This window comes from Cydia pomonella, chromosome 1 (assembly GCF_033807575.1).
Source record: "Cydia pomonella isolate Wapato2018A chromosome 1, ilCydPomo1, whole genome shotgun sequence".
Taxonomy (NCBI): domain Eukaryota; kingdom Metazoa; phylum Arthropoda; class Insecta; order Lepidoptera; family Tortricidae; genus Cydia; species Cydia pomonella.
The window spans coordinates 36575445-36587586 of NC_084703.1; the positions used below are offsets into that span (position 1 = coordinate 36575445).

At 35.0% G+C, this 12142-nt stretch overlaps 1 protein-coding gene across 1 annotated transcript in view; it reads left to right on the top strand.

The window, feature by feature from the left end:
- Nucleotides 1–3379: 3379 nt before the first annotated feature.
- LOC133530110 (uncharacterized) overlaps nucleotides 3380–12142 on the top strand; it is a 63161-nt gene continuing 54398 nt past the window's right edge. The window contains exons 1-2 of the mRNA XM_061867947.1: nucleotides 3380–3706; nucleotides 4409–4540. Coding sequence (XP_061723931.1) covers nucleotides 3674–3706; nucleotides 4409–4540 — 165 coding nt within the window. The 5' untranslated portion in view covers nucleotides 3380–3673. The remainder of the gene's footprint in view (nucleotides 3707–4408; nucleotides 4541–12142) is intronic.

Consider the following 12142-nt stretch of genomic DNA (forward strand, 5'->3'; position numbering starts at 1 on the left):
AAAATAAATTAACAATATCCTCCTTCGGAATTTTTTACTCTGTTAAGAATAAGAATGCCTTTCGCCACACCCATGCCACACCAGGCAGGCAAAAGCAGTTAAGCAAGGTCATTTTATGAAAATGTTAAGTTGTTTCTTTATTTTAGCTGGTAGACTAGACTGGATTTACAAGCGATGAATTTGAATAGAACCTTCTTATATTTTGTCCCTCAGAATCACACGCGTGTAACTCTTTAAATGGTCTCCACTAAAGTTCGCGTCGCTTTTAGCTACCCTTCCACGTACTTCACACATAGCTAAAAAGCCTTTATATACATACATATCATAAACCCTCTACGATACTTTCAAAATCCACAAATAATGGCCAACATTAAGATAACCTGTTTTGTTAAAAAAAAAAAAAATCTTAACTGTGAAAATGTTATCATTGCTTCATAAAAGTATTCAATTTATTTAAAAACTTCTTTTAATTAATTGAATACTTTTGAAAAAAAAAAACCGTTTTTAAAAGCCGAAATAATGTTTATCCCTCTATAACTTTCAAACCAAAATAAAATATCGGGAGATTAGCCGTAGAATAGCCACCTAAATAAGTAAATACGGGTATTTATCGGGTGCTTCGAGTAAATACTTAGTATTTAGTCTCCCTTACCCATCTATAATCTATGCCATATTGTAGCTTTCTAGCACTAACGATGACCGAGTAAAACCGCAGAGAGACAGATGGACATAACTAAACAATAAGGGTTCCTAGTTGACTTCGGGACCCTAAAAAACAATTTGATCTATTTTAATGTCAGTCAAACTGTCGCAAAATAGGTGAGTCGTGTCGGCCCGCTACAGCAGCCAGGATGAGGTAGGTTGGGGGGTTAATACATCATAGAGTTTTAGGTGGGGTGAAAAAAAAACGGAACTACGGAATTACGGAGTGGTCAAGGTGCTCACAAATATCTGAGCCTCTATTGCCAAGGCGTTCTAGTGTGAGTTCAGATATTTTTGGGCACCTCGACGGCTCAGATTCATATATATATCTGATACATATACTTTCACAGCGTCGGCCATAACACCTATAGTTGTCCTTAGCGCTGCGAGCACGACTAGTAACGACGACTTTTTTAGGTGTTCATGGACTTTTTGACAATCAAAAGGTTAATAACAATATTGGGCAGGTACTTACTTGAAGTTTTAGGACGTTTATTCTGTATTACGGAAGCAAACCGCGGCACGGGCGCCAGGGAATCTGATTGGCATAAATAAAATATTAGTTATGATTTGATAAAATTTTATGTATGTATGTATGTTATGTAGGCATTTATAAATATAAAAAAGAAATACATAAGAAAAAAGTCAACTGATAAGGAAAATGCAGATATATTTATTGATTACTTAATTAACAATGCGTGAGATGAAATTGATATTATAATTGAATTAATAGGTATCCACATAAGTTCCTTACACGTGCTTGTAATTGTTTACCTTTTCTAACCTTTTAATTCTATGTAAGTTATGCGAAATATTAAAAGTTGTACAGAAGAATGGGTATCTACATAAGCTACATATATACAAAAATGTATTAATAACATATTATGAATTTTATCCAGACATACTTAAATAAATTTGTGTTTATCTAATCAAGCAAAACAGAACAATAGTATATATGTATAGTATAGGGACCGTGCGCGTTGGAGGGTCTGCCATCTTTTGGCCTGAATCGGAACAATAAACATGTAAATTTACACGTCACGTGTCTTCTTGTGCATAGTAGGTTCTGCCATCTTGTGGGCCACATCGGAACAATAAACATCACATTTACGCCTCGCGCCAAAAATCTGACGGCTCCTGTGCTGCCTCCTATAGTTCATGCACGCTCCCTATATTTATATATTATATATATCGTTGTCAAAGTACCCTCAACACAAGCCTTAATGAGCTTACTGTGGGACTTAGTCAATTTGTGTAATAATGTCCTATACTTAATATTTATTTATTTTATTATTTATTTATGTTAAATCTGCCGGCACTGAATGAAGTAATAATAATCAAAGAGCATATAATCACTACGTTTATAATAATGTTAGAAATTGGGTTTATTGACACATCTCATGTATGACATATACATACCAAAGAGCATATAATCACTACGTTCTATACATACCAAAGAAGATGAAGTGCGATATGGCTTTTATACAGTGGCACACTAAAGAGGTTGTTGCTATGTGAAAATGACAGAACAGTAAAAGCTTTTTTTTTGTATTTATTATTTACGGCACCCAAAAAACTTTCAACTATAGTTTGTTAAGCCATTTCCGTCCATAGAAAATTTAAATTTATCGGCATTTATTACTGATAAAGTGGGTTTGCCAGAGTATAAATCGCCAGTACTTGCTAAAGTCATTTTCGTCACATTTTCTATAGAGGAGCCATACGCATGTGTCCGTAAGGCCGCAATTAGACTATCATACAAATAATCATATACATGAGATCCTATTAGGGTTGTTTCCATCTACAAATCTTAGGGCAGAATTGTATCCTAATAAATTCTTTTGGGTTATATTATAAGAACATGTTAAACTACTTTTAGGAGACCTGTAATAACCATATTTTTGTAAATATTGAATTTAAAATATCTTTTGGCACACATCACGTGACCAAGCTCGAAACGTCATTGAAGATTCTGATGACGTCACAACTCTCGGATTGACACTGTTGACAGTTAGGCGATAAACAACAAATGACAAATGTCAGTTGACAGTTCGTTTCTGCTAGTAGTTATGTGTCAAACCGTAAACTGTGACGTCACATAATTTTCAAAGAGCGTTTTGGGCGCGAAAGCATCTGTCAAAATATATTTTGTTAATTTAACATATTTAAAGCCGTTTTTAGTATAAAAGTTGAATTTTAGGGCAACTTTTAGTTAATTTAGAACAAGCGTTTCAAAAAATTGGAAACAACCCTATTGAAAGCAATCCTACAATTATGATCAATGATCATATCCGTCTAATTTGTTAAAACTGTTGTTATTACACCATCAAATGTTAATTCATTAACAACAATTTGAACATACTTAATTGTAGGATTGCTTTCAAAAAGGATCCCATATATTTGTCGAAGTCTAGTAAAAGGTCCCACTTTAAGGAAGAGATTAGCTTGTATCTTTATACGAATAACCTGTCAAAGTGTCCTTATGGCAAGCGACAAAGTGGGACATTTTGATGGAAAGGACACATATATGATCATTTCATGATTTCATTTCATTTTGCGGCCGTAGGACTTTTTAGAAGTAGGCAGAAGCTAAGCTAAGTTAGCTCCTACACGGTCTCCCCCCCCCCCCCCCCACGTCTCATCCAATAGAAACTTCTTATGGCAAAACGAAGGCTGGTAAGAACAAATTTAAACCGTGGCGGCTGTTTAGTTTTCTTTTTAATAGGTACATCATAAAAACGTCACTCATCATGGCATCCTAAAGTTTTAGTCTCAAACGAATAATTTTGTATAATAGAAAACGTAAGGAACGTGTAACCGTCATTAGATAAAAAATCATTACGTATGAATGTATGCGGGGCAAATTACTGGGGTATTAGTAATGCCCTTCTAGAAATAGCAAGCGCACAATTAAAAAATATATATCCGTGAATCCAATGGGAAAAGACGTCAGCAAATATAGTACTTGACAATGGACAGTAAGCGCAATGCAGTAAATCTGCCGGTGAGTGAGTCCTTTGCGGTTTTATGTTCGAAACCAGTTCACTCGGTCAATTATACACAGGTAGTGCACCGTGGGACGAGAACGTAACACCGCACACAAGATGCTTCATGTGTGGATGTGACATTATCAGCGCTACTCTTATTTTAACTTTTGTCGAGGTTTCATTTGCATACTTTTTACTCATGCTTGATACATATGTACATCAAACATTTTGTACTATGATTAGATAAATAGACCTTAAGCTCTTTTGATTGAGAAGGTTACGTAAGGTTAGGTAGTACGTACCAAAAGTTATGAATCAATTCTGGCAGATTGAATAATATATCACAATTTTAATTGCGCCATGTAAGGCCGCTAATCTCAAGAATTTGTTGTTTATAGTATTAAAAGGAGGTCACCACAATCATTACTTTCTTGCGATTATAAAAATATTAGCACTTGGTAAAATGAGCGCGACCTATGTCGCTGTATGGCGACAACAGTTTTCCAACGGAAAACTATGTTCCTCCGTAAAGTTTATCTTTTCGTTAGAGTATCGGGAATCGGGCTATTTACATAGGTACGTTTGTACGGCACCCTCGGTGCGCGAGTCCGGCTCACACTTGATCGGTTTTCTCTTACAGCGGCACACTTATTCACTAGATTTCATGGCACGCACGTTGCCTCCGTTCACATAATATGTTTGCGTGCATTTTTTTCCAGAACTATGATGATCTAGATTGCAAAGAAAAGAAGGATATACAAATAGTAACTACAAAAACGCCATCGTTGAAAACACTGATCAACTGGAATATATCAAAAGCACTGAAAAGTAATCCTGGAATTGACTTGAAGGTACGAGTTAGTCAAGAATTTTTCCATACCTATATTATTTTAGTGGATAAATTACTCAACTTATCTCGATGAAATTTATCGTGATGAAAGCCTAAGCCGAAAGGATTCACACGGGTAGTGTAATTTATTATTTCAATACACTCACGGGGGGACAGAGCTGAAATGATGCAGAGCCAATGCCAGGCGAAGCGTTTGTGCTAAATATTAAAAAAAAAATGTTGGCACCGATACTTGGGTGGCACTGTCAGCATCAAAGTTAGTGGAGAAAAAAGGGGCCAAAAGTCTCTGGCACCTTCGAATACTTTTCCAAATAGTGATATATCTCTACAGTATGCGGTCAAAACTATCTGATGCAGTATAATTGTTCTACATATAGAGATTCTTTATATTAAGCTAATAGAGAATGGTAGATAGGTACTTTATTAGATTGATACTTTACTTTTGATGCTGACGGTATACACGGTGTAACATGAGGAAACCGAAAGATTTTTACATTTAGAGACTAAAATATCATATAAACATTTCTGGATTTCGCCTAGTTTCAGAGTTAATACCAATGTAAAAAAAAACTTCTTCTTATCGTAACTTAGTGCAAAACGCCATTTTGATCGCGATGATGCCATTATGCGGCGTAATCTAAATATCCTTATTGATAAATGTCAAAAAGTGACAAGTAACCTTTGCAAGAACTAGTTTTTACAAAAAAAAAGTCAGTGCCAGTTTTACCATAATACTAACTTTTTATGTACAAATACGTTCAAAATTTGAGAAAAAAATACAAAAAAATAATTTTGGCGAAATTTACTGAAACTCATATAACATTTTTTCCTTCGATTGGCCTCAGAAGTACGTGGTTAATATCTTTCGGGTTCCTCGTGAGCACCGTGTATACATACAGCAATAATGCTCATGATGTCTCTCCCGCGGACCTGCCCAAAGTTAAGGACAACAAAGCCTAAGTTAATGATTGAAGAGTTCGATTAACCACCGCTCGTTTTTAACTCCCAACACAAAAAGTTATATGTTTGACGCCAGTGTCTGTCTGTCTGTGGCATCGAAGCTCTTCAATCCTTCCAGGGCACTATGTCCAAAGGTCAAAACCTCCAAGGAGTCAATATGTCCAAGGGTCAAAACGTCCAAGGAGTCAATATGTCCAAGGAGTCAACACGTACAAAGGTCAAACCGTCCAAAGAGTAAATTTGCCCAAGGAGTTAAAACGTCCAAAGAGTCAATATGCCCAAGTGTCAAAATGTCCAAAGAGTCAATATATCCAAGTGCCAATGTGTCCAAACAGTCAATATGTCCAAGGAATCAAGATGTCCAAGGGTCAAAACGTCCAAGTAATCAATATGTCCAAAGAATCACAATGTCCAATGGTCAAAACGTCCAAGTAATCAATATGTCTAAGGAGTCACAATGTCTAAAGAGTCAATATCAATATGTCCAAGGAGTCAACAAGTCCAATTAGTAAATATATCCAAGTGCCAAAATGTCTAAGGGTCAAAATATAGAAGTTTTGACTCCTTGGATGTTTTGACCCTTGGACCTGTTGACTCCTTGGACGTTTTGACTCTTGGACATTTTGACACCTTGGACATATTGACTCCTTGGATGTTTTGATCCTTGGACCTGTTAACTCCTTGGACGTTTTGACCCTTGGACATTTTGACACCTTGGGTATATTAACTCCTTGGACGTTATGACCTTTGGATGTGTTGACTCCTTGGACGTTTTGACCCTTGGACATATTGACTTCTTGGACGTTTTGACCTTTGGACATAGTGCCCTGGAAGGTCTTCAATGGATGGACCGTTATAGATGCGGTTTTTTTATGTGAAAGCAAGTTTCCTTGCGGTGGTTCTTAGCTATTTTTGATAAAAATCGATCCAGCAGTTTGAAAATCATCAGTTCTTTTCGAAAATGATATAAGGCAATTTTGGCATAATGCGTAGGGGGTTATATATATATATATATATATATATATATATATATATATATATATACATATATATATATAGTACCTGGGCGACCGAGCTTTGCTCGGTTATAACTATTTATTGTAATATGGTGGTAATCTTAACTACATTTTTTACTAAATTAAACTTGTCTAAAACAATAAAAATTAAAAAAATTATATATAAACTTGAACATATAAAAAAAAAAGTTAATCACCGGGCGAGATTCGAACCCGTAACACTCGTTTCTAGCCGTCCGCGTCTTAACCCGCTGGACCAGACGGACAGTGGCCGGCAACACGAAATTAGCGACCATATTCTGCGTCGAAAGAAAAACGCATGAAAACTCGAAAACACGCGTTTTCCCAAACATAATACTAATCTAGATCGATTGTATACCCTCAAAAACCCCCATATACCAAATTTCAGCGAAATCGTTAGAGCCGTTTCCGAGATCACAGAAATATATATATATATACAAGAATTGCTCGTTTAAAGGTATAAGATATATATATTAAGGCGCGGTGTATAGTAAAATGCGCTATTTTTAAATCGATATTTACAGGCTTGTACAAGGATTTCATCGATTATTTTCTAGTATGTATAACTTCAGTCTTTGAACTAGCCGTATGCTTGTCAGAAACACGATGGCTCATCTTTTTCTCGATAGATTTTTGCTTTAAAAATATGCTTAAAACTGTATTTATTTCGATATTTTAGAAGTACTATGATGAATATCAATATGAAATTTACTTCATTCAATAGCTTTTAAGTAACTCTAACATTTTGCTTGTCAGTTTATCGATGCGTTAAATTTTTCATTCATAATTATGAATTCAACGTTTTGTCTACTAAACGTTACCCTGCGCGGCAATACCGTCAGTACGCCAGTACGCCCGTGACCACTGTCAGCGTCGGACCTGCGCTAGTTTAGCGGACGTTACATAAAATGAATAATCACACTATAAATACACAAATATGTTATACACACAATGTTTTCATCACACTTACGAAGAAAAACTAAAGTTTAAGCTACTTGATTCCTAAATACGGTGACATTTCAGACATCCGTCCGTCGTATTATGTTTTTTGACAAGTTTTACACACGCATCATCCGGCATTCAGCCACGATTAACCAAAGGGTGAAATGGTGCCTTGCACCCGAGTTAAACACTCTACTTTTAATTTTTAATACGAGGAAGGTAAAATACATGTACATTTTAAAAAACACTGCTAAGTATAAAATTCAGTAGTACTTATTTCGTGGGGGGTACCTACTTTTAATTATCAATTTGGGTAAAATAATATTTTAAATGGCTATTACAGTAATAATCAAATTGAATACCTATTTTTAAACGTAAACAAATAAAATTAATCCGCTTGTTTATTTTATATAAGTCATTATATTGGAACAGCTTCATTTTTAACACATACAGGATGCAGGAGATATACTGGATTTAAATATGTGGGATTTAAATAGTGCTTAGTGAAAGGTACCATTTCACGTTTTTGTGGAAGTGCTCAAATGGCTGTAATAGTTTATGTTATAAGTGTTGAATTTGTTTGGTATTTCTGGTTTATTAACTTTCATATGGTATACACTTAAGACTTTATTTACAACATTTATCAACTATTTTATTTTGTAAGGTGAGCAGGAGTGATATTTACCCTTCAAATTCCATTCAAAATTTTGCAAGTACTCGGTTCGGAAGTTCGTATATATTTGTACCTCTCGCCAATATTTTTATTTCACTGGTTAATTATTCTGTAAATTCAAAAATGTCACTAAATTCCATTTTTGATAATGTTAAACATAAAGTCCTTTGTAAAGGTTTGGTATAATACTTTTATACCATGCTATTTCAGTTTTGTATGAAATGAAAACTGGTGACATTATATTTCTTTTTTCAAGTATACATTTCGATGACACTCTGCCGTCAATTTCAGATCTCAGCCAATTTTACCTTCTTCTTTAAAACCTTGGACCTTGTTATGTCTTTGTGATATGCTTTTACTATTTTTCCTGCCAATACAAAATATAAGTGGAAAAATCGATCGAAAGTTTCGCAAAATATATTTTCTTCATTTTTGCATTAGGGTGCTTATGTGTAATATGTATATATTAAAATAGTTTATTTTGAAATGAATCACTAGTCAAGGCCTATAGTATATCCCTTCAAGTGGCAGAAGCCAAAACGTAAAAAGTAGTCACGTGGCGGGGCCCCGTCGGGTGTTCAGCGCGGATTTAGAGAATATTACAAATTCAACTATTTAAGCTTATCTATGTATAAAAGTATATATGTATATTGAAGCATATATCGTTAGAATAAGCACTAAATACGCTATTCGAATAGAACAATTAAATTATTGTCTTCTTCTTCTTGGTCCCTCAATGCTGAGGATCGTGACATCATGTCCTTCTGTTGAAGTTGTCCTTGTTGTTGTTAAATTATTGTAATATTTATGCATTTCGCCACATGTTTTTTTTGTTACTTTTTGTATGTTTTTAAACATTAAGTTCATGTTCTTGGAAAATTTATGGATTAATATAAATTGGTACATTTTTTTATACGTAAAATTAGTCTATTCAAATGGTACCTTGTGACTTTGATATCTGTCAAGAAGGTAGTCTAGACTAGGTCCCAAAGTGGCGACTAGTGACATAGCCATCAAAAAGGCGTTATGCACTAATACACAACGAAAAATATATTTTTTAATTGGTATTAACTCTGAAACTAGGCGATTTAAAAATGTTTATATGAAATTTTTGCCTCTAAATACGATCCGGAATATACTGTTAATATTTTTCCTTTTCCTCGAGGGTACCGTGTATTTACAAAATAACCTCTTTAAAAATCAAGACAGAACTCGACCTAGGCGTTCGATCCCGGATGAACGGTCCTTAGCAACCAAGCGTTAACAAGCGTGTGTATGTATGTTTTCCTTGTCTAACTTGCTAGCTACTTTTGGGCGCTAGAAGAGCGTAAATATACTTCAAAGCCTTTAATTTTGCCGCTAAATATGGCAACACCTCACTAACCACCCTCTGTTGGCCGACAGCTTTCTGGCTATCGCATCGACCCGTGAGTGGTGGGCCACCACTTGAAGGGATAAATAACATAGTTGACGATAAAATAATTTTGTTCATCGGAAAGTTTTGTATGTTAATTAACTTTAAGGAACAGGTCTTAACTGTACTTCTTTCCAAAGGAAAATAATACTCATTGAGACAATTCTAACAACCTCAAACGCAATTTGGTTGCGATATTTTGACACAGAGTTCCTATGGCCACCTCCTCTCTCATGCATCAGATCAGCTCGATGGTACCATAATATTTCATTGTCACCCTACTTACATATGTATGCAGATTTTCAACTTCATCTGAAACCTCAGTGGGTCAAATATACTTGTAATATTTGATTACAGACAGAGTAGACAGACAACAGACTGATTCTTTATTAGACATTAATTAAAGTCAGTCAATTATACTCATTACTATATAACTTCGAAGTAGTAGTAGTATTATAAGTGCATTTTTGCCATTATAAACTTTAAATAATAAATAATAATAGCAGTTTTCTCGACTTTTGCATTTAAAATTTATAATCGTCTTCATTGTAGTCAATTCTAAAAATAATATAGAAATAGTCGTTACAGTTAGAGTCTTGGTTCTTTTTTGAGAAGATAGCATAATTTATCTACTTTTTGGAGCTACACATATGCTTGTGCATACCTTATGCTTATGTTTTCAGTTATCTCAATACCAGCAAAAACATGCTACCTTTTTACGTTCACTTCCACAAATTACTTAGCTTTGCTAGTATTCTTCCTTTTTTCACTACTTGCCCGAAATTGACTTCTATTGCATTTTTAAGGTCAACTAAGTTTTGAATAGGTATCTATATATGATTTAAAGCAGACAGTTGTAACTTTTGTCTGAATTAGTAAGTAATATTATTTCGACACAAAACATTTGGTATCATTTTACTAGGTTCTCAATTTGCCGCGGTATACTCTAGTATTACTTATATAGAACTATCAAAATTTTAATTTCATTAAGTTTAAATCATAATCAATATAAATTTCCGGAAAAGATCCCAGAACTAACAAACCAGAATACGGATGGCGTCAGAATAAGGACGTAGGCTTGCTGCGAGCGCGGCGCGCGGGGCGCCCGCCTGTCTGCTTTACCACTTCGTCTGCTTCACCCCCTCAAAAACCTAAAATCTGTCTATAAGAGCGCCTTAATAGTTATTGCTAGAAAAGTTTCGATAGAGCAATATCCATTAATACTCATAACCCTAACAGGGTAACAGGTTGTATCTTACCTAAAAAAATGGTCAGAAAACATTGATTTGAACCTTTTGGTGAATCTGTAATTATTTAAATGTGCATTATTCCTTTACAATCATACGATTCATACATTCTGTATATTATAAGAAACAAGTTCCACTTTCTTCTTTCCTGTCAGACTGCCGGCGCCATTAGCTGGTAGTATCTGAAGCGTTTTAATTCTATATTTAAGTATGTTAGCTATTCCACTCAAGCGCATTGAACGCGTTTGTTTTCTTGTACCGTAATTACAGGACCTTAATTTTCACGTATCCTAGCTCACATGAATAAGGTATATATGTTTACCCATCACTGAACAATAAAAGGCATACACAAAGCCGATACCAACACGTAGAGGTTCTTTTGACACTTAATTGAAATGAAATGTAAGGGGTATTTGCCCATGTCATGGAACGCATGCAGAGGCAGCACGCGCCAGAGTGTAAGGACTATTGAGAGTTGATGTAATCTAAAATGAACTATGCTATTGAATGAAAGCAATGGGCAAAATACTAGGCGAAAGGATATAAATCTGGATGCCTGCCTAATAAAATGGTAAACAATCTTATTTCCGACAGACCGTGACTTGTTCCCACAAGATAGGCCGCCACTAAAAGCGACGTCTAAGATAGCTTAAAGGCAACGCCAGTGTGAGGGCTGAGGGTAGAGGGGAGTCACGGGACTTTAAATAGATAGCCGACTCACCTGTTATGTTTCAAACTAGTATCTTTTTACCAAATTTCTCAACACTGATGACCTAAAACTTTTGAGAAACTTCTCTACCAGCGGGTAAGGAAACATACTGAGGTCCGAGCAGTGATTTAAAGTCTAGTTTGCAGTACGTTTCGTCGTCCATTATTATATCCTACATTATTTTTTCTTGGTCGGTAAGTAGGTACATGATCATACAGTTTAATGTCCATTTTCTAACTAATACCACTTGCTTTTCTGTTTCTTTTCTGTTTTTATAGGTCTTTCGGTTACATGTTTTTTTTTTATTTCTCTGTATTTGTCGGAAAAGTTTTCTTCCATTCTTGGACAGATCTTCCAAAGTCATAGTGCTTCTGAACTTATATATTAGTTTGTGTATGCCTGCAGGACGGAACTTAAACTTTTAGCGAGCATTCTCATATTTTATATAGAGGAATATGATATTATTTTAGATATCAAATGATACCCATTGATATGGATTATACATATTACTTATAATAAACTATAAAGTTAATAAAATCCTTCTCTTCATTTATAATATAACCTCCATTACACTTTATCTTGTAAGCAAGGGTGCTCATTAGTTAGCTAGCTGAAATTTGC